This window comes from Centroberyx gerrardi, chromosome 13 (genome assembly GCF_048128805.1).
Source record: "Centroberyx gerrardi isolate f3 chromosome 13, fCenGer3.hap1.cur.20231027, whole genome shotgun sequence".
Classification (NCBI taxonomy): Eukaryota; Metazoa; Chordata; class Actinopteri; order Beryciformes; family Berycidae; genus Centroberyx; species Centroberyx gerrardi.
In genome coordinates, this window is record NC_136009.1 from 11803314 (window position 1) to 11831186 (window position 27873).

The following is a 27873-nucleotide window of genomic DNA, read 5'->3' on the forward strand; positions in this document are numbered from 1 at the left end:
TGTTATCTTGCTTCATATCAATTTTAAACACAGACATTAAAATAAAAATACATTTCATTTAGGCTAATTGTTAGGCTAGGATAGTGCCACAATCAATAGGTGCAGTTGTGTGGCATTATCTACAGCTATAAAAGAGCTAGCCTACATGTTGGTGAAGTACTCCTGAAAAATGCATACAGGATTACTGAATAGACAGGTAGAGACCCTAGAATCCCTACCTAGAACAAATAAAAGAACAGATAAAAAAGGAATCTGGCTAATGCCCAAAGCCTTTATGTTCTGCAGAAGGGAATTTCATGCACATGCTTTGGTACTGTGCTTCAATTAATGAACTTTAGAAATATGTGACAGATATTTTACAGAGAATATTAAGAATAGGCCTTTCAAAATGCCCTCTCCTTTTATTTTTTGGTATTAGCCCAGGTGCTCATCTGTCTTTTCAGGATAAACGTATTGTTTTGGCCGCATCAACGGGTGCTAAAAAAAACTATCCTTAAAAGCTTGTTTGATCCTACAATTTCACTGAACAAAACATGGCTATTTCTTTTTAATAAAAATGGTGAAAGTAGCCGCACACTCGTAGCTCCGATGCAATAATTTAATTTACTGAGACATTAACAAAACCGACGTTTCAGCAGCTAGGCTGCCTTCATCAGGGTTGATCTACCAATTTTTTAAATTTAATTTAATTTTTTTATTTCTTTTGAATGAAATTTGCTTAATGGAAAGATCAACAGCTAAAGTCAATGGGGTCAGATGCTCTCAATTTCACACAGACGTTATTGTCTTCCTAATATTCTCCGGTGTTGGGATGGAGCAACACAAACAAAGTTGGTTTTTTTTGTTCTCTGATATTGTAATAACATTTTGTCGATGTTTCACTGATTATATATTCTCAATCGGAATGTATCAGCAGAAGGCCTGAGGATGTATTGGTACCGGCCCTATGTGCATATGGATGTGTATGCATGTGTCTTATATTTCGTCTTAATAATTATGCTCCTTTTTCTTTCAGTATTAGTATCATTATTATCATATGTGTTTATATGTGTATGTATGTATATTAGGGATGGTAAGACTCACCGATTCGCATTGGTGCACCGGCATAAAAGTTCATGATGCGATTGCCCTGATTAAAAAAGTGTGCACCGGATACAATTTGGGATGAACTCGCGATGCATCGGTAAAATCCGATTTATTTATATATAATTATTAGTAGAGGCCCTATGCCTTTATTATTTAGAAATGTGACCAATAATTTGTTACCAATAATTTGATATGTAGATTGATTCCTCCTTTCTAAACTGTTTCTCAAGCGCACTCTCTCATCTCCACTGCTATCAGTGGCCGACGTCAGAGGTCAGAGGCTACTACGGAGGCCGAGGCGTGTCACATTAGAGATCAACATGGAGGAGGAAGAGGTACACAATCCACCGAAGAATACCTATAAATCAAATGTTTGGCATATACATATAGATACAGATACATATGAAGTTGCTTCATATGTATCTTTAATGTATCGGATCGTTGGCAATGCATCGAGATGCGTATCGCATCGGCCTCAGTGATGGAGATGCACATCCCTAATGTATATGTGTACGTGTGTGTATGTATGTACAGTATATGTATATATGTTTTTTTTTCTTTCTTATTTTTTTTATTTCAATCTATCTTTTTTAGTGTACCTGTTTACTTTTTAGTGTATCTGTTTACTTCCCCCCTCCCCCTTCTCTTCCTACCCCCGCCCATCATGTACTGTAGTGCTGTATCTTCACATTAATGTTTTGTACATTATATACTCCTTTTTGAAATGCAATAATAAAAAAACAAGCACAAAAAAAAAGAAAAAACAAAGAACAGATAAAAAAGAACTATACTTCTCATCACTCACTCCATTACTGTTTTAATACAACATCTCAACAGTTGACCAGACCCAATGGAGCCAGCAAGCAAGCCAGAGATGAAGTTGATGAAAGATGACAATGATCAAGATCATCCACCATCAGAGCCTCAGATGAGAGGCCAGTGGGCCAACAAAACGGAATTCATTTTAGCAATAGTTGGAGAAATCATTGGTCTCGGCAATGTTTGGAGATTTCCCTATCTGTGCTTCAAAAATGGAGGAGGTGAGAGCATGATTTTAAGGCATAAAAGTGCATGTGCACTAAATGCTGCTTTAATTTGCCCCTGACAATTTTTTTTTTTTTTACAAAATTCTTCTTCCCATAAGGAGTTTTCCTTGTTCCCTATGTTCTGTTCCTGTTTACCTGTGGAATCCCCCTCTTCTTTTTGGAGATATCTTTGGGACAGTTAACCGGTCAGGGTGGAATCACATGTTGGAGGAAAATTTGTCCTTTATTTGAAGGTACTGCTAGCTCAACTGAACCTTCAATACAATAGAATACAGTATATGCAATACTTGCATGTGATAAATCTCTAGTGTGTATACCTGATATCATTTAGCATCTACGTATATTTGCAGATAATGACATATTGTTGTCAATAGGTTTAGGCTACGGCAATCAAATGATTATGCTCTACACTGTGATGTATTATATCGTCATACTGGCTTGGGCCTTCCTCTACCTGTTCTCCTCTTTCAACACTGAACTCCCCTGGGCCAACTGCAACAACAGCTGGAACACAGGTAAACATATACAGTATGTCGTTACTGTGTTACTATTCCTAAAATTTGGGAAGCTGCATTGTGAAATTCATATTTGATATGCACTTAATTTCCTTTCCCTTTAGTTTGAAAGGTAATTTTTGAGTCTGTTTTTTTATCCTTACAAACCAAATGAGACCATTTGAGCTAATCGTATCAGAACAAATGTTTAACTGCCTTGTCTCTTAAAGGAATAGTTCACCCAAAAATTCAGTCAATTCACCCAACAATTCAGTCATTATCTACTCACCCCCATGCGAGTTGAAACTCTGGTGAAGTTTGTTAGTCCAGTGGTTCTCAAAGTGGGGTCCGGGGACCCCCAGGGGTCCTTGAGGGGTTCCAGGGGGTCCCCAGCAAAAAGGGGAATAATTTATTTTCACTATAATTCCATCCATAAGTAACACAATGACAGAATGTATGACTATTTTGGCCATGGGTTTCATACACTTTCTGTAATAAAACATCTAAAAGCAAAAATCTTATCAGATGGGGGACCCTGGGACAAAATCTTATCAAATGGGGGTCCGTGGTCTAATTTGTGTCAGTTTAGGGGTCCTTGACGTGAAAAAGTTTGAGAACCACTGTGTTAGTCCATAAATGCATTCCGGAGCTTTCCAGCACAACTTCGTAGCAGCGTTCTCCAAAAAAAACTGAAGTCATTAGGAGTGTAAACAAGGAAGTGGAGGAGATTCACTGCACACGCGCAACATTTTTCTAACGTTTTTCGGCTGTAGTGAAGATTTGCTCTAAATAATGGCGTCAATATCGATCTTTTCCACTCACTGTGCGATTGTTGGCTTCAGGAGACTTGGATTATGCTTCAAGAGCTGTATGGAGTCATTTTATGGATATTTTCTGTTCTTTTTCTGCTCTTTTTGGAACTCTAAAGATCAGTCCCTAACTACTTCAGTTTTTTTGGGAAGCTGGAAAGCTCCGGAATGCTTTTATGGACTACCAAACTTCACCAGAATTTCAACTCGCATAGATAATGACTGAATTGTCATTTTTTGTGTGAACTATTCCTTTCATCATCTTTTCACCAGCATGTTAGCAAAATGCCATTCTTACTTGTTATTCTTACTCTCCCACTACAAGAGGACTGCTCTGATTATGGTCAGAATCATTCATCAAATGGCCACATTTTGGGGAATGCAACATCTTCAGTTAAAGAATTCTGGCAGTACGTATTCACAAGAACTCTATGAATGAAGAAATTGTTTTACCCAATTGAGAAAGGAAAATGTTCCTAAACAGACATTTCTGTGTTCAGGAGAAGAATCTTGGGTGTGTCTGGAGGAATCGAGGAGATGGGTAGTATCCGCTGGGACCTGGCTGGGTGTCTTCTACTGAGCTGGATCGTCTGTTACTTCTGTATCTGGAAGGGAGTCAAGTCTTCAGGGAAGGTGAGCTCATACCTTGCCTACTTGTAATTGCCAACTTGGTTGTAATTTAACTCCGTACAAGTTTGGTTGCAATATGATCCTATCACCATTACACTTGATCATTACACTAACTTGTACATTTGATTTCATCTTAATCAAGCTTTGTTGTAAATTATATATAATTGCATATAACTTTTATATCTAAATACTTGTATATCTGTTATACATGTGTTTGAATATGTATATATATATATATATATATATATATATAAATATAAATATATAATTTATATATACATTCATTCATTTCTTAAAATGACAGTTCTGGTCCTCCATAAGTTTCAGCTACATAAATATAATTGCAAATGTAATATAAATGTAATTATATATAGATATTTATTACATATATTACATTTAAACTGTTACAAAAAGCAATAAGTATTGTAGTATTGTCTTGAAGTAAAATTTGACCATTATATATTGTTGGTCCTCTCTCAGGTCGTCTATTTCACGGCTACTTTTCCCTATGTGATGATAATAGCATTGCTGATCCGTGGTCTGACATTACCAGGAGCTACAGATGGCATTCGATTTTACCTCTATCCTGATCCAGGCCGCCTTGCAGATCCTCAGGTGAGGCTAAAGCATGAGTGATATCAAGACAGGTATTTTGCCTTTGGCAATGTCAAACGCTTTGCATTCAGAAATGTTGACGCCTCCAAGTAGAGATGGTTGATCCATTATTACAGACACACAACTATTCGCTCTTGCTCCCATCCCGTCTTTCAAAATTGTGCACTAGGCACAAACCTGCTGGAAAGAGCAATTTATCATCAGCTTCCCTCTACGTTCAATAGCTTCTTCAGAAGAAGTCAGGAAAATCATAGTTACAGTACAAGATGTAAGAGACAACTTTTGTTGCCTCTTACTCGAACATCCATGTCTCAGTTTAGTCTTCATTTTAGAGGAGCCAAAGTTTTCAATCAACTCCCCCCTCATTTCTTTGATCTCACACCCAATCTGTTTAAAAAAGCTGTCAAACAGTATTTATTTCACAATCATCATGTTTATTGAGGTGATCATACTGCTGTCTCTTTTTTGGTATAATTAATTACTTTATGTTAACTAATCCTTTCCTTTTTTTTGTTGTTTTCTCTCTTTATTCCTTTGCTTTTCCTTTTCTTTTTGGTTTCTTTTAATATTCTTTTACTTATTTTCTACTTTCCCCCCTATTTATTTAACAGTATTACTTTACCTATTGATTTGCTTATATTGTTTTGTTCTTTCTAAACTCTTTTTTGGGTTTCATTACACTATATTGTAATTATGTGGGAGATACTCCATAAGCCCCTCTGGGTTTATTTGGTCTTCCTTGCACATGCTCTTTATGATATTGGTATACATTATGGATATTTTGTTTGAATTACTCTTTTGTGCTAAATAAAAAATATATATATATAAAAAAAAAAAAAGAGTGTGTTTACACACTCTTTAAAGCTCTATGTGATAACTTGGAACTTGGCATGTCAGCGGCTACTCTGGTTAGAATTTGCAACTTCACTCAATTTCAGTCAATTTTACTGCTGCTGCACTTTTAATGACATCAGACAACAAACAAGCGTGTGCTTATTGATCACGTAAACACTCACTGTAGGGTGCTTGTGATAGAACTGTTTGTACACATAAACACTCACAATACTGTATGATGCTTGGGATAAAACGCTGTGTCCGCCATTGTAGAATACAACTCACAAAAGCCAGCGGGATGGGTTAGGGTTAGCTACAATGCTAATGCAGCCGTGGTAGTTGGTGTTAGCGTTAACGTCTACTATGAGGAATTTTAGGAAAACATTTTTTAGATGTTAGCTAACATATTCAGTAATGGCATAACTGTTATTTACATGCTACTTATTGTTGCTACACTGTAAACCCGAATGCTCAAATTAATTAATTGGATTAAGTAGTGAAAACTTAAAATATGTTAAAAAATACTACTAACTTAAACATTTTGAGTGCCTGTAGCATTTTCTTACTTTTGAGTTCATTAAACTAATAATTTTCGATTCATTTGAACTATTTTTGCGGATTAAGTAACCAGAATTTACAATTATAGATTCAATTGTACTTAGAATTCTACAGTTTCAACATTAGTGCGTCTGACGTCAGCAACGTCAGTGCGGGTGCGGGAATGTGCCAGAAATGGTGGATCTGCAGCCTCGTGTGCTTCTGTGTTCTTCGTTTCGCCCGGTATCAGCGCTGTTGGATTAATTGTAAGTATTAAACACGAAATTAGATTTTGTTTTAATGATTTGTTGATATTTGGAAGTTGAACGTGCTGAGCTAGTATTCAGGTTAGCCACGTAACGTTAAGCTAGCGGAACTGTAGCCTACCTGTATTGGATACAGTGATGCTAGTTAGCCAAGCAGGCTAGTCAGAGGCTAGCTCCATTGGGACTGGCGCTACACTGCGTGGGCGCCAATCTGTGACACGTGTGAAACATATTGTGTGAAAATATTTGCAATATAGTATAAAATCGGGGCTAACGCTTTACAGCTCACAGGGGAAATTTTTCAGACCTTAATATGAAAACAGTTGGGAGAAGCCAGACAAAAGTGAGATTTTATACTTAATTGCAAGTATATTCAAAATATGTTTTACTCGTCTAAAAGAAAAGGGTTCAAGGCTTTCAGAAATCTTATCATATTGGCAAATTTCTGGAATTTCTGTCTGGAAACGTTGCCTACATTAAGGGTTAATGGCGCAAAGATTTTGTCCAGGTGATTTTTATGGAAGGCGGGACTGGCGCCCACACAGTGTCAGGAGTTTAACAGAAATGCCTGCATTGTTTGCATTACTTGCACGTACAGTTAAAGATGTGGTTGTGGAAACTGTTTATGTCAAACCTGCAATGGTGCATAGCAGAATGTAATTTATGACACTGTGTTCATAATCCAGGGAAACCAATCAGTGTTTGAGTTGCAGTGCTGAGTGAACAGCCAACGTCACACCTTCACCATGTGTCATTAGGTAAGTTAAATGAGTTGGTTAAACTAAAGAGAAGTTATATTAATTCAAAATAAAGTCTTTCTTAAATGGGGAAGTTAGGAATAGATTGTTATGTTGTAGAGTTAGCATAACACATGTGCATTGGAACCACTCAGTCTAGGGTGAGGGAGGGGGGCATCTGTGTCTATGAGAGCTGTGATGAGAACCGTTTAGCACCAACCGTTTTTTGTTCTTCTGTCATTTAATGTCATGAACAGGAGGCCCATTGTCAGAAAGGTTGTATGTATTCTGATAGAAAAATGGGTTTAGGTTGATGAAGCCACCAGACTCCCTAGAAGTGACACAGCGCTAACATTTTGCTGTGTGTGTGTCATGTTGGCTCAGGCACACTCACAATGACAGTGCTCCTTGCACCTCTGCTGAAAGGAATTCTGAGGGAAACCCTGTCTTAACACTTATTAGATACTTTAAGTGATGTTGTAGATTTGGCAAATAGATCCACTTTATTTTTGAACAAATGTTAGCTGTACTGCATGAGCATGTTTTCCTAGCCAAGAGTATCATGAGGCAAATTTAGGTCAGTCGGCCAGTCATCTGTTGCCTTGTCAGATGGCCTCTAGAGGGCGGCTTTGACTGCAAAATGTAGTGTTTCCCATACATTGGCATAAAATCAAACGTTGGTCAATATATATAGGAATGAATGTAAATTGATCTCTAATGCGCCTGATGTACACATCAACTCATGTCTGTCATTTGGTGATACACAGATAAGCAGACCCAACAGCATTGTACTCTGACAGTTGCCCACTGTGTAAAATTGCATTTGTTGCAAATTCTCCTGTGTTAGTAACAGGATTTGTAAACAGTAACTTCATAACTTATCTTCTGCTGCCCTACAAACTTAAACACTAGGTAACGTTATTACCTTGTAATATTTTAGTAATGTTAGTGGAATTATTTAACCAATAACCATGTCAAAGTGTTTCAGTACATTGAATTGAACACATGCACTGTGGGTCTGTACAGGATGTGTGTTTGTTGTAACTTAATGTTAGTGTACTTGTACTGAGTTGTGAGTATAATGAATAGGGGTTCAGATTTAAATGTTTTATGGAGGTTTACACGTTATCACAAGCATCCAGTAAAAAAAAAATTCTTGTGTTTTCAGGTTGCTGCCCCCAAGATGACTTGGCAGTGTAAGTTGTGTTCGGCACATTTCACTTTCAGAACACATTTATTTAAACATTACAGACTGCAGCACAGCCACTTTTCAAGAGTTAGCCCACTTCCATGCCTTTATGATGATTGCATGTGCACATTTCAGACGCTTAATGCACTGAGAACTCATTTGTCAAGATACCATACTCCAGAACTTACCAGTAGTGCAGGGCAGAGGCCGCAGCCTATGTCATTTAAGTGCCCTTTATGCACATTTCAGCAACCTTTTGCTGAATCTGTACTCTTCTGTCACTTCAGAAGGCATTTAAAAAATCATGAAACAGTGGTGTGCCCATACAAGGATTGTAGTTACAGTACAAATGTGTACTCTTCATTCAATTCCCATAAAAGTAGAGCACACCAAGCAAGTCTTGCATCAGACTTCCGTAATGACATTGTTTGTGAGCATACTCAGAATCTCCAAGCCACTAGTTCTGAGGGCACCAGTGATTTGCATGAAGAATGTCCAGGCCAGAGCACAGAAATGGAGGATGATGATCAGTGTGATAATGACGAACTAAAAAGTCAGCTCAAACTTAATGTAGCTTCTTTATTTCTAAAGATGCAGGCTATCCTTCATGTCTCAAACACCGCTACACAAGAAATTGTGGACCACTTGAATCAGGTCTTGTCTTTATCCCAGCCATTGATCAAGCAGGCTGTTAATGAGATATTGCAGAGACATGGTCACAATATTGCAGATTCTGCACTGGATGAAGTTGTCAGTGCTGTCATGGACTCCAACGTTCTATTTAGTGCTACCTCCAAAGGTGCAGAGTTGTCTTCTTCCAAGCGAAGAAAAACATTCATTGAACGGAACTATCCATCTGTAATGCCAGTAGAGTATCAGTTGGAGCAACCTGGTCATACCATGATGTATGTTCCAATCCTTCAAATGATTCAGGAGTTGTTTAAAAACACAGACATTCTTGACAAGATCAGAGAAACAAACACTGAGCCTGGTCATTATGTGTCATATCGTGATGGCTCTCATTTCCATGAAAATGAGTTACTCGTGACAGGAGATCTAATCCTATCACTCCAGCTGTATATTGATGAGCTTGAAATTACTAACCCTCTTGGCACATCACGCAAAGTTCACAAACTTTGTGTAGTATACTGGGTCCTTGCCAATCTGTCGCCTAAATACCGATCAGCATTACACACTATACAACTAGCTGTGCTGGTTAAAGTGACAGACCTCCAGAGGTATGGATATGCAGCTGTACTTGCTCCAATGCTGCGTGACATTCATACTCTTGAACAGGATGGTGTCTTTATTGAATCTGTTGGTCAGAATGTCAAAGGCACCATCTTTTGTGTTTCTGCTGACAATCTGGCTGCACATGGATTAGGTGGCTTTGTCGAGTCATTCAGAGCAGAGTATGTTTGCAGATTCTGTACTGCCACAAGTGAAGAGTTTCAAGTAACTGAAGTCAGAGAGGAACACTTTACTCAGAGAACCAAAACCAGTCATGACCTTCATGTACAAAGTGTCCTCGAAAATGACAGCAGCCAGTTTGGTGTTAAAGGTGATTGTGTCTTGCGCAAGTCACTGCAAAACGTCCATCCTGTCACAGGTTTTCCTCCAGATATACTACATGATCTTTTGGAAGGTATCGTTCCTGTTGAACTTTCTCTTTGCATTAAAGAGATGATCCGGCTGAAGTACTTCACTTTAGAGTATCTGAACCAAAAGATCAGATCATTCCCATATCAGCACGCTGATAAAGTAGATAGACCTCAGCCAATTCCCAAAACATTTCTTTCTCGAGCAACAATAGGAGGCAATGGGCATGAAAATGCCACTCTGCTCAGACTACTTCCCTTACTTGTAGGCAGTGTAGTACCAGAGGGTGATCGTGCATGGGCAGTTTTGATGGAACTGAAAGAGGTGGTGGAATTAGCTTTGAGCCCATCGTTTACTGATGAAACCTTAGACTATTTTGAGTGCAAAATTAGTGATCACAGACAGATATTGCAAGAGGTTTTCCCTGAGTTTAGGCTTCGTCCTAAACATCACTATGTGGAGCATTATCCCACCCTAGTTAAGTGCTTTGGGCCGTTATTGCATGTTTGGACCATGCGGTTTGAAGGCAAACATCGCTTTTTCAAGAGAGTGGTGCATGACGCTCAAAACTTCAAAAATATTTTGAAGACACTGGCAGTCAGACACCAACAGATGATGGCATATCATCTTGGTGCACCATCGTTTTTCAAGCCGAAAACACAGACATCCAGGGTTGACTCTGTTTTGGTTTCAGCACTACCAGAAGTAGCTCAGGCACACATTAGAGGACAAACAACTAGTGACACAATCTACCATACATCTAAAGTGACCATTGATGGCACAGACTATGCCAGTGGAATGTTTGTGTCTGTTGGAGTCAGTGGGGGACTGTCTAAATTTTGCAAAATAGCACAGATCTACCTTGTGAATCACAATGTCTCTTTTCTCTGTTGTGATTATGACTCCTGGTATGTAGAACATCTCCGGTCCTATGAGCTGTCAGCCACACAGGAAAGCCTATGTATCCACCTGCACTCTGAACTCAATGATACAGTCCCACTCTCTGCATACAAGATAGATGGCTTGCTGCTGTTGACTCCAAAGAGGTTCATACAAGTGAGACAGAATTGAGACTATTCTATGGTGAGTAATTCTTTATTAATCAGTAATTGTATCTTTGTTTTGTTTTGTTTGCTCAGTATAATCGATCAGCGCATAATCTGTATATTTGAATGGCAACCTTTTAACCTCTCAAATGTGTCTTCATTCATTAGTGCAATGGCAGCTGCAGCCCCACAAAACATGATCCTTCGAGTCATTGAGAAGGACCACGTAAGAAAATTAAAACTCAGCTCACGGCCAGCCTCTGTTGATGCACTGATTATGATTTTAAAAGAACAATTGGAATTGGACCTTGACTTCAGCTTGCAATATGAAGATCCAGACTTTGATGGAAAACTTACTTCCCTGGTTGACATCGAGGAGCTGCCACAAAAAGCTGTTGTGCATATCTCACTTGCACAAGATTCTAGTTCTCTTGCATCGACTGAAACACTTTCAGATGTGTCATCCCCAGAACGTCTAAGCAGATGGCCTGCAGGTGCTTTTCCAATTCCCACATTTTCGTTTGACGTTGAGCTGAAACTTAGACAAGGGAATACCGAATTTGAGAAGAATAGAACACATCTTAAGTTGACAAGGGACCAAAAGCATGATATTTTAGAAAAACTTGCGTCTACTATATATGGCTTCAAGGCGTACCCAAGTGATAGAGAGATAGCAATGGCAGCTGAGGCTCTTGTGGCCAAACATCCCTGTTTGAAAGAAGCAGGATCTGACACTGGCTGGAATGGATGGAAGAACAGCATCAAATTTAAGATGGGCAATTACAGGACCAAGATGAGAAGGGCTGGATGTCAGGAGGTCACTGTAAATGCTGGAAAAAGAAGTCATAGCAATCCTGACAATGAACCTTCACACTCCAACATTAAAAGACCCAAGCGTGCAGAAGTCAACTTTCTGCCCAACTTTCCCCAAGGAGAGGATCCCTCAAGTCTTGAGCATTTGAGGCAGAAAATTGTTGAAGAAGTTCAGAAGACTGAGAGAAACCTACCCCTAATTGGTAAGATGATGCAGACCACATTTGCCCTGCGGCGACAGACCATAGTGAAGACCTGCCCACCGGTGAAACAGCTCATGGACCTTTGGCCTGCTCTCCATATGGAATCTGAGGTAATATGGATTAGCTGTCTTTTGCCTGTTTTTCCTTTGCTGGTGATGTATGTCAGAAATTAAAACTCAGTCATTCATTATCTCTTCCCCCCCATGCCAGTTGAAACTCTGGTGAAGCTTGTTAGTCTATACAACAGTCCGGGAGCTTCCCAGCACAACTCTGTAGCAGCCTTCTCCTAAACAACTGAATTCCTCTGACGCCATACGATTGCTATGGGTGGAAAAAAACAAAATTTTATCCATGAATTAATGCAAATGGAGGCTTCCTTCATTGTTTAGCTTCGGCTTTACCAAACCTATGTGTGTGCAACAGTGCGCGACCTTCATCTTCTGAGGTTTGGTGATGCGGAAGCTGAATACAGTGCAGAAAGAATCAATTTGCATTAAACAATGGATAAAAGTTTTTTTTTTTCCACTCAGAGTGATCGTATGGCATCAGAAGACTTGGATTATGCTGCATGAGATGTTCGGAGTAATTTTATGGTTATTTTTTGAACTCTAAAGATCGGCCCTCAAAGACTTTAGTTTTGGAGAACGCTGCTACGGAGTTTCAACTGGCATTGTGGGGGGTGGGGAGTGGTGGGGGAGTAGATCATGACTGAATTTTCTTTTTGTGGGGAACTATTCCTTTAACATGCAATTGTAGTATGCCCTCTTGTGGTTAAAAGTTGGCATTACAGGTTTTAGCAAATACTTTCATGGATATTGGACCAATTTTGAAATTCTCACACCGGCCCAAGCCTACATTCTGTATAGTTTCACCAAATTTGACTAATGTTGAACTGACTAATTGATGTCACTGTACTGTCCTTTTCCTCTTTATTTAAATGTAGGTGTATGCAGAGTTCCAGCGGATCACAAACCAGAACCTGCCCAACACATTCTATGCTGAGCTTGATCGCCACACTCCTCGTTTGATGACCTTATTCAGACAGAAGGCATCCAAAACTGGGAAGACAGCAGATGCTTTGGCTGAAATTTTTAAAATCCATGATGAACAGGTGAAGAGATTACACATTTCACATGTTAAATCTGTGTAATATTGGTGTTATTTTTAATGATTCAAGTGAGCTTTTGAATTACACAATTAGTCCTCTCTATGTCTTTGCCATTTCTCTGATTGCCCCAGATAAGTCAGCAGGTTGTTTGTGGATTTATGTCCAGATATCAATGTGGTGGCCAATTGCTTGGGACTCTTTGGCATCAGGTTTGATTAGTTAATTGATTAGTTATTTACACGTCTGTTGTAATCTTCATAGGAGTTACATGATATCCACACAAGGCGTACCACTGTTCTACATGCCCTTCCTGTGTATCTTCGTGAGGAAATCTCTGGATTTTTCAGAGCATGCATGGTAAGTCCCTTTGAAGAATTATCAGGCCCATTACCTTCTCTTTTGTGCCCATGGTGTTTTAGATGAAGTGGATGTGATTAATGTGATCTCTCTTTCATTCTTTCAGGATGATACTGATGAGCCAGAGATTGGGGATGCACCAGTGGCCCTCCTTACAGTCGTCAGCGACAGTGCCATGAGTCCAGTTCACTACCATCCTGTGAGAATCTCCGTCGTCCTAGAAAGTGATGTCGTGGTCAACCTCCCCAGACTTGCCGATGCCTTCCTGGTAATGTTTGGCCTGATCTATGCACTACATCTCAGCTATCCCAAAGGACTGACCAACACTTTTGAATTCACTCAGAAAATTTTACTTGGTTTGGAAGGTGGTAAACTGTCACCCAGGCTGCAGACTCTCAAGAATGACTTGATGATACATGTGTAGTAGGGATGGCAAGATCTGCGTATCTCATGTTACGATTCGATACGTGATGTGGGGTTCACGATGCGATACAAGACATTCTGAGACACAAATCTTTCCACGATGGCACCAGCTCGCTAGAATGTAAACCAAAAAAAATGTCATTACAAAGTGCAAACAATGTCATTTGGATGGAGAGTTTGTGAAATTTTAATGGGCAAGCCGGGGCAATTTTCATTACTACAGCAGAATAAAATGTAGCTAATATCACATTTTTGTATTGTGATATATTGAATTTTGATGTATTGTCCCATCCATTCCATGTGTAGAAATTGGTCTGATAAGCGGAAAAAAGGCTATTTTATGGTTGGACATGTACCCTCTAGTTCAAAGTTATTTACTTACTACTACGATTTTCAACCAGGTGTCCCAAAGTACACACTGTGCCTTTGGACTTGTTAATGTAACAGTTTTACCTTTTAACATTTCTTGTTATATGTAGAGTAGTAGAGGAGTTTGTAAGCTATTCGTGACGTTTATGAAGGTTTGTTTACAAAGTTGCTGCACTAGGTTATCAACCCGATGGCCCAGATGTGCCTTTATACTTGTTAATGTAATAATTAGACATTTTAACAGTTTTAGTGAAGAGTGAGAGAATTACATGCAAAGTGTATAAGCTATTGGTGACATTTATGTAATTTTGTTCTTAAAAGTTGCTGCCCTACTGCCCTAAACAGGTTTTCAGCCAGATGGCCCAACGTACACACTGTGCCTTTGCAATTGTTAAATAGCTTTTTTTATATATATGTATATATATATATATATATATATATATATATATATTTTTTTTTTTTTTTTTTTGTGTATATTTTTTAGATAAATATAGTTTATATATTTCTCTGTTTTTTCTTTTTTATAGTTATTTATTTGTCTTTCAAATATTTATTTCACTGTGTGTTAAAAGGGAGAGGGTGGCACGAAAAGTTTACTCTTAGAACAATTTTTGAGTTCTCTGCACTTTGAATATGGTGTATATGTATATTTTTTAAGTTAGTGGTACTCATTGTAATTAAGGCAATCAGTTGCCACAATTTTTTTAAGTTTCAAGGTAAATGATTTTAAGTTTCAAGAAGTCAATGTTTTTGAGTTGTGAGTATGCAAAAGATTTAAAAAGAGACTAATAAATATTGAGTTTATTGAACATGAAATGCTCAGTTTGTGTACTTAAAATTATTCAGTTATGTTAACTTATTGTATTGAGAGAGATGAATGAATATTCTAAGTTGCATTAACTGAAAATATTTGAGTTGACTTAATCAGTAATTTGATTTAACGCTAATCAAATGGTACATGTAACACTAACTCCAAATATTTAAGCTCTGAAAACGTGTGACTTTTGAGTTCATAAACTTAAAAAATCTAAGGCAATCAGTTGCCTTAATTTTTTTGAGTTCTGCTAACTTATTTGGGTTTACAGTGTATTGGTTAGCTACTCAAGATAGCTGCATAGCTGAAGGTCTGCCAGAAAAGTCTGTTGGGGGAGGGTGTCATGGGTGTAGGAGGGTACTGGAGTAGTAGGAGGGCCTTCAAACAACAACAAAGACAGCATTGGTTCGCTCCTGTGTTTTTGAATGCAAAAATTTCCTGCGCGCGTGTACCATGATGTGTTTACTTTGTTTCACTCACTAACATTTAGCAACCCCTTCTGTTATAGTAGTCATATTATGCTTCAGTAAAGCAGAAACATTACACATTAAACCATTAACTAATCATCCCTATGTCAGTGGAAACTCCATTTAAAGCTACACTAAGTGATTTTCCGACCACTAGAGGGTGACAGAAACCACAACACATTTGTAAACACACACAGCAAAACTACTGAGGCTAATGGCTAAAATAAACGTACATACGGAGAAATGTCGCCGGTTACCAGTCTCGCTTTGCCAGATTTTTCTCCCGCTGAAGGTTACATGTCCCACAATGACAAGTGAAGAGGTAGGTCACAAGTTTACTACTTGAACAAGTTTACTCGCTCGCTTCATCGATTCTGCCATTATGAGACTTTTTTGAGAGCTGTTTGAGAGCGCCGCTTTCAAACAGCGAGGGAGGACTGTGGTCAAGCCAGCCTCCACTTCGAAAAACACGGTCAAACTAGCCCCCACGTTGTTTTGCGGTGTGCGTATATACTAGGCATTACGGTAAGAGCGTGTAAGAACTGATTTCAAAATAAAAGCAACGTTCCGGTGAACGTGATAGGACGTGAACATGATTTCACATACATTCAACAAATCAGTCAGTCTGTCTGTCAATAATGAATGAATACATAAATACATAAATAAATAAATAAATAAATAAATAAATAACATACATACATACATACATACATAAATACATAAATAAATAAAACAAAATTAATAATTATTAAATAATAAATTAAATGAATAATAATAATTCAAAAAAACAACTACCGCCTGCAAACTGTATTCCAGAGAAAAATTGAGGCTTTGAAAATCGAGGCTTTCTCATTTCAATTGTGTGAATAATTAGTCAAACTTAATAATAAAGAATACATTTCCAAAGACCAATCTGACTTCAAAATGACAGTACACCACCTCAGAGTGTCATTGAGAAACTTTCTGTTTCCACAGACCAATTTCACTTCAGAATGATAGCAGACCACCTCAGGGTGTCACTCAGACCATCTCAGGACATTCTGATGTGGAATTTCAAAATTAAAGCCCTCTAAAATGTCATATATAAACTGTGTTCCCTCTAAATTCAGATTAGAATTAAAAGGAAACTTCCTGTTTCCACAGACCAATTTCACTTCAGAATGATAGCAGACCACATCAGACTGTCACTCAGACCATCTCAGGACAGTCTGATGTGGAATTTCAAAATGAAAGCCCTCTAAAATGTCATAAATGAGATACCATATTTCCTCTAATATTGGCCTGGGCCTTTATTTACCTCAACTGCAGAGGGTACCAGGCCTTTATTGGAAGCAGGCTTATATTAGAGACAGGCCTTTATTTCTAATTCCCTCTGTTTGATAAGTATATTTGCTCATATTTTAGTACGAAGCCTCCTTGTTTTCTGATCTGCTTCTGTTGGGGTACGTTAGGTAGACGTTTTTTGTTAGGGTTAGGGATAATTACGGTAATCGACGACGGCATGCTCCAGAGTCTTCCGCCGGCCGAGCCATCTTGTGGCACTTGTACGTTACTACAAACTACAGTTACAAACAGGCACCAGGAGTTTACCGGTATCCAACGTTGTTTGCATGTAAGCTGTAGCTAACTGAAGCTAACTGAACCTGGGCGCCGATCCGGCCGAGATTTCTCCGGGGGTCCGGGGCTTGGATCGGGAGGATCAATGCGGGCCGTGGGCGCGGTGGAGAGGACAGCGGCGGAGAGAGGAGACGGACACGGTCCAGCCATATACTAGGTTTTGACCTAGTCTTGTTTCCTTTGTTTTTTCACTCTGAGGTGGTCACCTCAGAGTGTCACTCAGACCATGTATGTATGTATGTATGTATGTTATTTATTTTTTTATTTATTTATTCATTCATTATTGACAGACAGACTGACTGATTGGTTGAATGTATGTGAAATCACGTTTATGTCCTATCACGTTCACCGGAACGTTGCTTTTATTTTGAAAACAGTTCTTACACGCTCTTACCGTAATGCCTAGTATATACGCGTACCGCAAAACAACGTGGGGGCTAGTTTGTAGGGGTGGGCGATACCGCAAAATTTGGTTTCGATCCGATACCAAGTAATACAGGGCCAGAATCGCCGATATCGATACCTATACAGATACTTTTTATTATTAAAAGCGGCTTATGTACTTTCATGTAGGGGAGAGCAGTGTGTCATGATTTATGAGGTGAATGCATCATCAATAGGCTAAATCTGAATACATTTTCATGACCACTAAATTATTTGCCAAAGGTTAGCAATCATTGTAAGGTGAGTGGTAGAATTTCTACCTGCCACCTGAGAGACCTGGGTTTGATTCCCAACTGAAGCATGTATGTAGCAAGCAAAGGGAAAAAAATTGGCTTCATTCATTTATGTATAAATAAATAAAATGAATAAAGCTTTTTCTTTTTTTTTTTTAAAGTTTTTTTTGCGTTCCACTGTTAATTACTTAATCACATGCATGTTAAAACACAGGACAGTTTTTAAAGGCAAATAACAAAAATATTTTTTTTATTATCATAAATTGAATGTGCAAACATGAAAAAAAAATTTGAATAAACAAAGTGCACACAATTATTTGTGGAGAACAATGAATGTTTTAAAACTAAATAAATAAGCAAAGTGCAAATAACTAAACAAAAGCACAAACTACCCTCAACCATTCTTCTTTCCTTCAGTTAGAGCAATGGTTCTCAGGGTGACCAACTGCTGAATCCTGCCCCTGTCTCTGACATTTTAAGCCAAGCCTCTGATGCAAAATGTGAGGAATTTGCTAACTTTTTAAAAAACAAAATCACAACTATCAGGGCTAGTATCGCTTCAGGTGCTGGTAATTTCAATAACCAACCTTATAAAAGTCAAACATCCATGAGGGCATTTTCTAATATTTCTGTTGCAGAACTTAATAAGATTGTAATAGAGAGTAAATCTTCCACCTGCTCTCTTGACCCTGTCCCCACTACATTTTTTAAGAGGGTTTTCAATAGTGTTTCAAACTCTGCTCTGAAAATCATTAATACATCACTTGAGACTGGGGTTTTTCCTGATGCCTTTAAAACCGCTGTTGTGAAACCGCTGTTGAGAAACCGCTATTGAAGAAGCCACTGTTGAAGAAATCACATTGGACTGTGGGGTCCTAAGTAACTACAGGCCCATATCAAACCTTCCTTTTTTAAGTAAGGTACTTGAAAAAGTGGTTTCTAACCAAATTAACAACTTTTTAAATGAAAACAACATTCTGGAGAAGTTTCAATCAGGTTTCAGAGCCAACCACAGCACAGAAACTGCTCTCACCAAAATAGTCAATGATTTGCGAATTAGCACTAATGCCAACAGGGTCTCAGTTCTGGTTCTTTTGGACTTGAGTGCAGCATTTGACACCATCGACCACAATATTCTCATAGATCGTCGGTTGGTCTCTCTGAATGTGTCCTAAACTGGTTCAGAACGTACATTACAGGGAGGAAATTTTTCATCTGTCTTGGAGATCATGTATCAGAGAAACATGATCTAACTTCTGGTGTTGCACAAGGAAGCTGTCTTGGTCCCTTGCTTTTCTCACTGTACATGCTTCCATTAGGTGATATTATCAGAGAACATAATGTCCATTTCCATAGCTATGCTGATGATACACAACTATACATTTCTGTAGAGCCAAATCATGCAGATGCCTTAAGCTCCCTCACTACTTGTCTATTGGCTATCAATGATTGGATGAACACAAATTTCTTAAAACTGAATGAAGATAAGACAGAAATACTTTTGGTCGGCCCCAAAGCCAAAAGAGAAGAACTCTCCACAAGACTTGGGAACCTGAATCCCTCGATCAAATCAGAAGTAACAAGCCTGGGTGTTATCTTAGATTCTGATCTAAGTTTTAATTCCCATATAAACAAGGTGACCAGAACAGCATTCTTTCATCTTAGAAATATTGCCAAGGTGTGGACCTTCCTAACCCAGAAAGATGCTGAAAAGCTAACTCATGTGTTTGTTACAAGTAGACTGGACTACTGCAACGCCCTTTTTACCGGCCTCCCAAAAAAGTCTATTGAGAGGCTTCAGCTTATCCTAAACTCTGCAGCTAGACTTTTAACAAAAACAAGGAAGCGAGAGCATATCACTCCGGTTTTAGCTACATTGCACTGGCTCCCAGTGTCCTTTAGAATTGATTTTAAAGTTCTTTTACTTGTATACAAAGCTCTTAATGGCTTAGGACCGGCCTACATTACAGAATCCCTGCTGTTCTACATTCCATCAAGAGCCCTCAGGTCTTCTACTGCTGGTTTGTTAGAAGTACAAAACCCCACTCAAAAGAAGATTGGGGATGCAGCCTTTCTTAACTATGCTCCTAAACTGTGGAACACCCTCCCAAAGAATATTAGAGAGGTGGGCTCTGTAAGTATTTTCAAACAACTGCTAAAAACTTATCTTTTCAGCTTAGCTTTTAAATAGCCTTCATTTTAACTGTTTCTGTTCAGGATTCCAACAGAGCTGACATGGGCAAGTACGAATTTTCATTGGTCTTGTCCGGGTAATGCTTACTTGCACGAGTGAACACTATATGTGGGAGGGACAGAGCTTTACCCTGTATGATTCTCATCCATCTGTGGATGGTGAGGTTTTTGACCAAGAGGAGAATCTATGATTCTCAGTCCCTTAGGCAGTGAGATCTGACGTAAATATCGGATCAAGAGTAGAATCAGGAAGGACAGGGGAAAAGAAAATTAAAGAAAAACATATGGGTTCACTCACAATGTGCATCTAAAAGTGGGGGTATTTGTTGTGTTCTTTTATCTTTCTATTCTACTTGATTTGATTATTTTAATGCAATGCATTTTGCTTGTTCTTTTATATGAATTTTATCTTTTTATCTGTCTTTTATCTGCCTTTTATTGATGTAAAGCATTTGGAGCTGCATGTTGTGTATGAAAGGTGCTATACAAATAAAGGTTATTATTATTATTATTATTTTCATTTCTTTTTACCTATGTTACACGTGTAATCCGGACACTGTAAATAAATGCACCCTAAGCCTCCAAGACCTTGTCCTGAGTCTGCCTCCAACCACTTCCTGGACCGTTTGGCTGCGCAACCCCTTTACAAGTGGTGGCAATGGTGGCTCCAGGCCTTTAGCGGGTGGTAAAGAGCAACATGACTAAAGGCAGAAGTGGTCAGCATACAATGGAGGCTCACCAAGAGGAACCCGTAGATGATCATGACCAGCAGGGGGCAACAGGTGGTCAACCCCTGGAACCACAGAGCATCTCTGAATTGTCAGGCCTGTTGAGGGCCCTCATGCAGCAGCAGTCTGACAGGGACATCAGATGGGAGCAGGAGCGGAGGCGCCAGGAGGACCGCTGGAAAAGTACCAGTACCAGTACCAAAAAGCACCAGTTCATCCAGCTCCAGCAGGAAGTGCAGCAGGACTTGGTGTGAGGTTCTTGGGGTGGAAAGGCCCTAAAATGCAGCCCTTCATGGAAGGGGAGGACATTGAGCACTACCTGACTTGACCTACCTATTTGCCTCAGCCCGCCCAATGTTTCTTCCAAGTTTTCCTACTAAGGTTTTTCCTGGGAGTTTTTCCTTGTGTGCATTTAGGGTCTAAGGCTGGGGTGCCGGGTAGGTTAGGCTATGTAGAATAGGCAGATTGTTTGTCTTGCAAAATCTACCTTTTTTGCTATGTTTGTCCTACATAATTTTGTTCACCACTGATTGTGTTTAGCTAGACCTAGCTAGACACATTCTCTGTAAAGTCCTCTGAGACATGCTTGTGATAAAGGGCTATATAAATAAACTTGACTTGACTTGACCTAACCACTTTTGAGCGAATTGCCCATGCGTGTCAGTGGCCAAAGGAGGAGTGGGCACTGCAAATTGCATCTCTTCTCACTGGCAAGGCATGAGCTGCTTATGTTGGTATGGACATCAATCAGTCAATGGACTATGTTAAGGTTAACGCTGCTGTTTTATACAAGTTCGAGATCAGCCCAGAGACTTATTGGCTGCGCTTCCGCACTTGTGTAGTTGGGACTGAAGAAACTCCCAAAGAGCTACAGGCCTGCTTTCAAGACTTGTGGATGCTTCCGAAGGCAAAGACGAAGGAGGACATCGGCGATGCCATAATCACGGAGCAGTTTTTGAAAGTGCTCAACCCAGATCTGCGCACGTGGATCAAGGAGCGTGACCCCAAAACTTCAAAACAAGCAGCTGAAATGGTCGAAGCTTTTCTTTCCGCCCGCCGCACCCCAAAAGGTTACTTCAGTACCAGACCCAACCCTTCAGTGCCAGCTCCTGGTAAGACAGTGGGCGGGAAGCTTTTCTTGCCGTCTGCCGCACCCCAAAAGGTTACTTCAGTACCAGACCCAACCCTTCAGTGCCTGCTCCTGGTAAGACAGTGGGCGGGAATGAGAATAGAGCTAGAAACCTGAGCAGGAAAGGTCCAGTTAGCTCAGAGCACCATGGTGTGCAGGGTGTTTCTAGGTGGTTGCTAGGTTGTTTCTGGGTGGTTGCTAGGGTGCTTCTAGGTGGTTGCTAGGATGTTTCTAGACAGCTGCTAGGGTGTACTGGGTGGTTGCTAGGGTGTTTCTAGGTGGTTGCTAGGGTGTTTAAACTTGGTTACTAGGGAGGTCTAGGTGGTTGCTAGGGTGTTTCTAGGTGGTTGCTAAGGTGTTTCTAGGTGGTTGCTAGGGTGTAGGAGGTGGTTGCTAGGGTGTTTCTAGGTGGTTGTTAAGGTGTTTCTGGGTGGTTGCTTGGGTGCTTCTAGGTGGTTGCTAGGGTGTTTCAACTTGGTTGCTAGGGAGTTTTATGTGGTTGCTAGGGTGTTTCTAGGTGGTTACTAGGGTGTACTAAGTGGTTGCTAGGGTGTAGCAGGTGGTTGCTAGGGTGTTTCTAGGTGGTTGCTAGGGTGTAGTAAATGGTTGCCAGGGTGTTTGTAGGTGGTTGCTAGGGTGTTTTTGGGTGGTTGCTAGTGTGTAGTAGGCAGTTGCTAGGGTGTACTGAGTGGTTGCTAAGGTGTTCTAGGTGGTTGCAAGGGCACTTCTAGGTGGTTGCTAGGGTGTAGTAAGTGGTTGCAACGGGGTGTCAAGGTGGTTGTTAGGGTGTAGAAGTTGATTGCTAGGGGGTACTAGGTGGTTGCTATGGTGTCTGTAAGTGGTTGCTAGGGTGTACTAGGTGGTTGCTATGGTGTTCTAGGTGGTTACTAGGTGGTTGCTAGGTGTTTCACCTTGGTTGCTAGGGAGTTCTAGGTGGTTGCTGGGTGTTTCTAGGTGGTTGCTAGGGTGTTTCTAGGCAGTTGCTACGGTGTACTAGGTGTCTTCTAGGGCGCTTCTAGGTGGTTGCTTGGGTGTACTAGGTAGTTGCTAGGGCGATTCTAGCTGTGTGTGTGCGGGTGGATGTGTACCGATGTGTAGGGTGTGTGTTTGTGGCCGACTACACATGTACTGGTACTGGCACATACTGGTAAACATACTGATACTGGTACTGTACTGTATTTCTAGGTGGTTGCTATGGTGTACTGGGTGGTTGCTAGGGCGATTCTAGCTGTGTGTGTACGTGTGTACGGGTGGATGTGTAGTGTGTGTTTGTGGCCGACTACACATGTACTGGTACTGGCACATTCTGACAAACGTACTGATACTGGTACTATATATGTACCAATAGCAGAAGGAGAAATGGAGAGCTGCGTGTGTATCTGCTAACTACTCTGGTCAGTGAGAATCAAGTATACCTAGCTGCAGCCTGCGGAACGGGGCGGGGCTACAGATCAAACCTGTAATCCCGCCCATTGATGATTTCATTGGTTTAGAGGTGGAAACAGGGCGGGACTACAGATTGCCTGTAATCTAAATTGAGAATCCATTGTCTGTGTTGGAAATGAGGGAAGTAGTTTGTTTACTTAGTGGTAGTTATTCAATTTAGTTTTCTACCATATATATTCTCAAACACCCTGTTGCATGTAAGAAAAGTCAATAACACCAGCAATTAAAATTAAATGTTTTTATGGTGAAATATATTTATTACCTTTCCGATTTTTTCAAATGACAGACAATACAATTCACACTAAGTGTGTGTGTGTATAGAGAGAGAGAGAGAGAGAGAGAGAAAGAGAGAGAAAATTACTTTTCACTCACTATTCAAATCATCACAATGCACAACCGACAAGCATAGTTAACATCAATGCTATCATTACTGGCTCACTAGCTGCTAGCATTAGCTACAGATCGCTAGCTGCTGAAGTTAGCTACAGATCGAACCTGTAATCCCGCCCATTGATGATTTCATTGGTTTAGCGGTCGACCTGTAACCGCTCAGTGAACTACATCTCTCGTCTCGCACAATATACGTCACCAACACCAACATGGAACGGAACATACGAAGAGAGCAGATGCACCAAATAATATATTGGCTACTTGTCTGTGTGGAATGTGTTCGATTTTTGTTAGAAGTGACATTTAATTTTTTGCAGGAAATTTTTGAGGAAACTATTTATTTGATAGCTATATTGGAAAAATGAGTTGTATATATAATTGTATACTTGAAGAAGAAGGCATTGCATCAGAACCCATCTTCAACCAGTCGCTTCTTTCACTTGGACTCAGTGTATTCTTGCATATCTCAGACTCAGTGTTTAGTGCTTAGTGTTAGGGTTAGGCTTCCACCATACCAATGGGAATGACAAAGAAGCCAATGTTTTGAATATAATCGTGCCCAAAATGGAGGTATGCCCAAAATCCTCAACATGCACAACGAATAGTCCAAGTCTGAATAAGAACAGCTCAAATGTTTGTGTCTCAATCGGCGTGAAGGCTGGTTCATGCTTCTTATGTGGCTAGATATGTGGGAGCTGCAGACTAGTTCTCTGTATACCTTGGAGTTTATGCTTCTTGCGCTTCTAATGATGACTGTGTGCCTGGAAAAAAAGTGTGCAAAAGTGTGAAAATTTAGCTCTCCACATGCCCCAACAAGAAAAAATAACCTGTCCTGGATGGAGGTGCTGTCTGCATTGTTTCAAACAACCTCTTCCAATGTGCCCAGTTGTTTTGGCTGCAAATAACGTAATTTTGACTGCACTCCATCACGTGCGTTTCCATGTGATGCATGAACCGGCCTTAAGACCCATGTAAATTTATGCAGTTTGAATCGGGCCCTCAGCTTTTATCAGGGGCGGATTGGGCCATTGTTCTGCATGGGTCGGTAGGATAAAATAAAATAAAAATAAAATAAAGCACTGTAAGGCACTGTAAAGTGATACATGAGAATCCATGGTGCACCAAGCGATCTATGTCACATATGGTAGAGCCTGGTACAATTACAATTTAGGCATTTAGCAAACACTCTTATCCAGAGCAACAACAAGTGCAACAGTAAAATAAGTGAACATTCCTCAAGCATCAATACAGTAAGGAGCCAGATAGTTCAGAGTGCTATGAAAACAAAAGGTGCCATAACATTCATCAAAGAAAGTAAAGTAAGAACATCCCTTCTACCAGCAGTTATGCTAAGTCGATAAGCAAGTGTAAGTATAATAACATAAAGACAGTAACAACAACAACAAAAAGTGTGTTACTAGTGTGTGATTGCGGGATATGCAGGATACGAACCCTGGTTTGGGTAAGGGGTCGGGTTGGGGGAGGGCTGGTCAGGATACGAACCCTGGTTTGGGTAAGCGGGAGTTACAGTAGTCAAGCCTGGACATGACAAGAGCTTGGACCAGGAGCTGCGCAGACTCCTTGGTGAGGCAGGGTCTCATCTGACGGATATTGTAAAGAGCAAATTTGCAGGATTGAGTAGTGGCTGCAATGTGGGACTCGTAGCTGGTTGTAGAGGATAGCACCAAGGTTTTTGGTGGGTGGGGTAGATTTGTTTTTGTCAGTGGTTGTGGAGAGATCTTGTAGGGGACAGGATTTCCCAGGGAAGAGGAGCAGCTCAGTCTTGTCCAGATTGAGCTTGAGGTGATGGGAGGACATCCACATGGAGATGTCAGTCAGGCATGCAGAGGTGCGTTCTTTAACCTGTGTCAAGGAGCAGGTGGTGGTTGACTGTATCAAACGCAGCAGACAGGTCAAGCAGGATGAGGACCGAGGATAGGGAGGCAGACTGCTTGAGTAGAGTGCTTGTGACGCAGTGAGGTGTGCAGTCTCACTCCAGTGTGCTGGCTTCAATCCTGACTGATTGGGGTCCAGCAGGTTGTTCTGTGATAGGTAGAGGTCACCACCCAAGACATAAAATAAAAAAAACAGTGTCTCTACCACTGGCAGTATTTGTCACAGCGTCTGTCTGGTCCAAGCCTCCTACGCCCCGAGCGCGTGCACGTCCCCGCTCCCAGGTCCAATCTTCTGTGGACAACGGCTGAGCGGTGGGTGCTCCGCCGGTGACGTAGCTTTCGGGCGGCTTCTCAAACTCTGTGTTCCTCGGTGGCGATGGCGGAGGTCCGTGACTCACACGCCAATGAGTCAGAAAAGGACCATCCCTTTTTTGACGGATTAGAGAGCGTTTTTCCCATCCCCGCTCCCGAGCTGCCTCTTTCTCCGACATCAACTCCTCCATGACATCTGACGGGTTAGGGTGGGTGATAGCATGACATTCAAATGAAGAAATGCATAAGTGAGCGGTGTGAGGAAGAAGGAATTTCCACTTTGTGGAAATTAGCAAACCTGTGCCACCACCTCGGCCCGAAAGCCTAGGTGAGTGGCTGAAGGTGTATGCTTTGGAAAGGGCAGCAAGCAAGTGTAGCTGTGTTTTCTCAGTGAGAGCAAGGAAATGCAGAGAATGGAGGGAGGGATAAGCAGAGGTGAACTCAGCTTTCTGGACTGCTGGCTGACAGTTCCATAGCTCCCCTCCACACTGATCTGGATACAGGGAAACCTAGGTGGATAGACAAGTAAGTACAGGTACAAGTAAGAATAACTATTTCAAACAGCTATAGCACAGGATTTGATCCTTATTTTTTCCCAGTGAGGTTTTTGTGCAGTTTTTCCTTGTCCTCAGTTGAGGGTCTAAGGTTGGGGGGTGGTGTTTTCATTTATTGTTTTCATAATGTGGGCATTGAGAAGCCCTTTGTGACTGTAACAGTGATTAGGGCTACACAACTAAAGTTGACTTGACAGGATCCTTGACAGGAAGTTAATTGCATAAAATGTGAGGAAATAAGATTGATTTGAAGGTAATTTTTATTAAATTTATGTTACAGGTAATAGTTTTTTTTACAGTGATTTTGGGGCTTTTTTCTTTGCATTTGAGCATGACACATAGTTAAGGCGTTTAAGGCGTTTAAGGCACACTGGTTGGGAACCACTAAACCAGAGTAATCATACATGTTGAATCAACATGATCAGCAATATGTAAAAGGGGTAGATCAACCAAAAACTATAAACAAGGGATAAAACAACAAAAACACTTTCTGTTTGTTTTCAGGGGGGTATTCCAGAAAGCAGGATTGGCAAGTTATCCGAATCTGTTAACTCAGAATTCACAGAAATCTGGGATTTTCTGTTCCAAAAACTGAGATCAGAGTAAATCTAGATCAGTTACTATGGCAACTTATGTTCTCAAGCTAACCAGCTCTGTGGCAGGTTTACTTGAGGCTTACTTGAGTTAAACCCAACTGAGCCTGCAGCATTTAAGCATCACACAAGTCAGTTTGTTCAACTTTTCTGGAAAATGGCTTTAAACCTGTCTTGAAGATCCCGTTGACGTGGAAGCTCAAATTATTTGCAGGGCTTTACTTTGAAAGAGACTGCGATATATTTTATCACACCCACCTGTAGCATATCATCGTTACCGTTTTTCAGAAGAGTCAATTTATCTAGCCTTCTTCAGCCTCACATTTCCCCCTGACCTCTGTACACACGTTATGCATTGCCCTTCGTTTATTCGCTACTGGAAGCTTTCTGTATAACATTGTAGATAGAGATAAGAGATAAATATTAATTATGAATGTGATAAACCTACCCTTTATGTTGGCACGTGTGTCCTGGGCGTAGTAGTTGGCTCTGATGTGCTCCTTCATGCCATCAGTTATCTACCACTGTTCAAAGATAGGGCCAGCTCCTACGAGTTTGAATTATGTTCTTATACTTTTTTAAAATTTGTTGCCAAGTGCATTTCATGCCGCCTGGATTAGACTACACCTAAATTAAATGTAAAAAAATAATTAAGAGTGTACAATTCAGGCAATAGCCTATGTTGCATCCTTCATATTAATTAAACATTAGTTTACAGAGGTATGTTAAATGTTGAATGACTAAAACAAGCATTAAACTTGATAGTTAACTCACGCATTAACTCTATCTACAATTTTTTGCCATGCCAAGTCTCACAAGTGTTGCTGATGTGTATTTATTTTATTTTTTTGCTGAAATTCACTACAAGCTGTCATTAATATTTCTTGTTCAGCTGGA

General features: G+C 40.2%; 1 protein-coding gene across 1 annotated transcript in view; it reads left to right on the plus strand.

Annotated features, from left to right (window-relative positions):
- The first annotated feature begins 1936 nt into the window (after positions 1-1936).
- LOC139923290 (sodium- and chloride-dependent GABA transporter 2-like) overlaps positions 1937-27873 on the plus strand; it is a 33823-nt gene continuing 7886 nt past the window's right edge. The window contains exons 1-6 of the mRNA XM_078287641.1: positions 1937-2126; positions 2231-2365; positions 2507-2647; positions 3761-3845; positions 3936-4068; positions 4546-4680. Coding sequence (XP_078143767.1) covers positions 1937-2126; positions 2231-2365; positions 2507-2647; positions 3761-3845; positions 3936-4068; positions 4546-4680 — 819 coding nt within the window. The remainder of the gene's footprint in view (positions 2127-2230; positions 2366-2506; positions 2648-3760; positions 3846-3935; positions 4069-4545; positions 4681-27873) is intronic.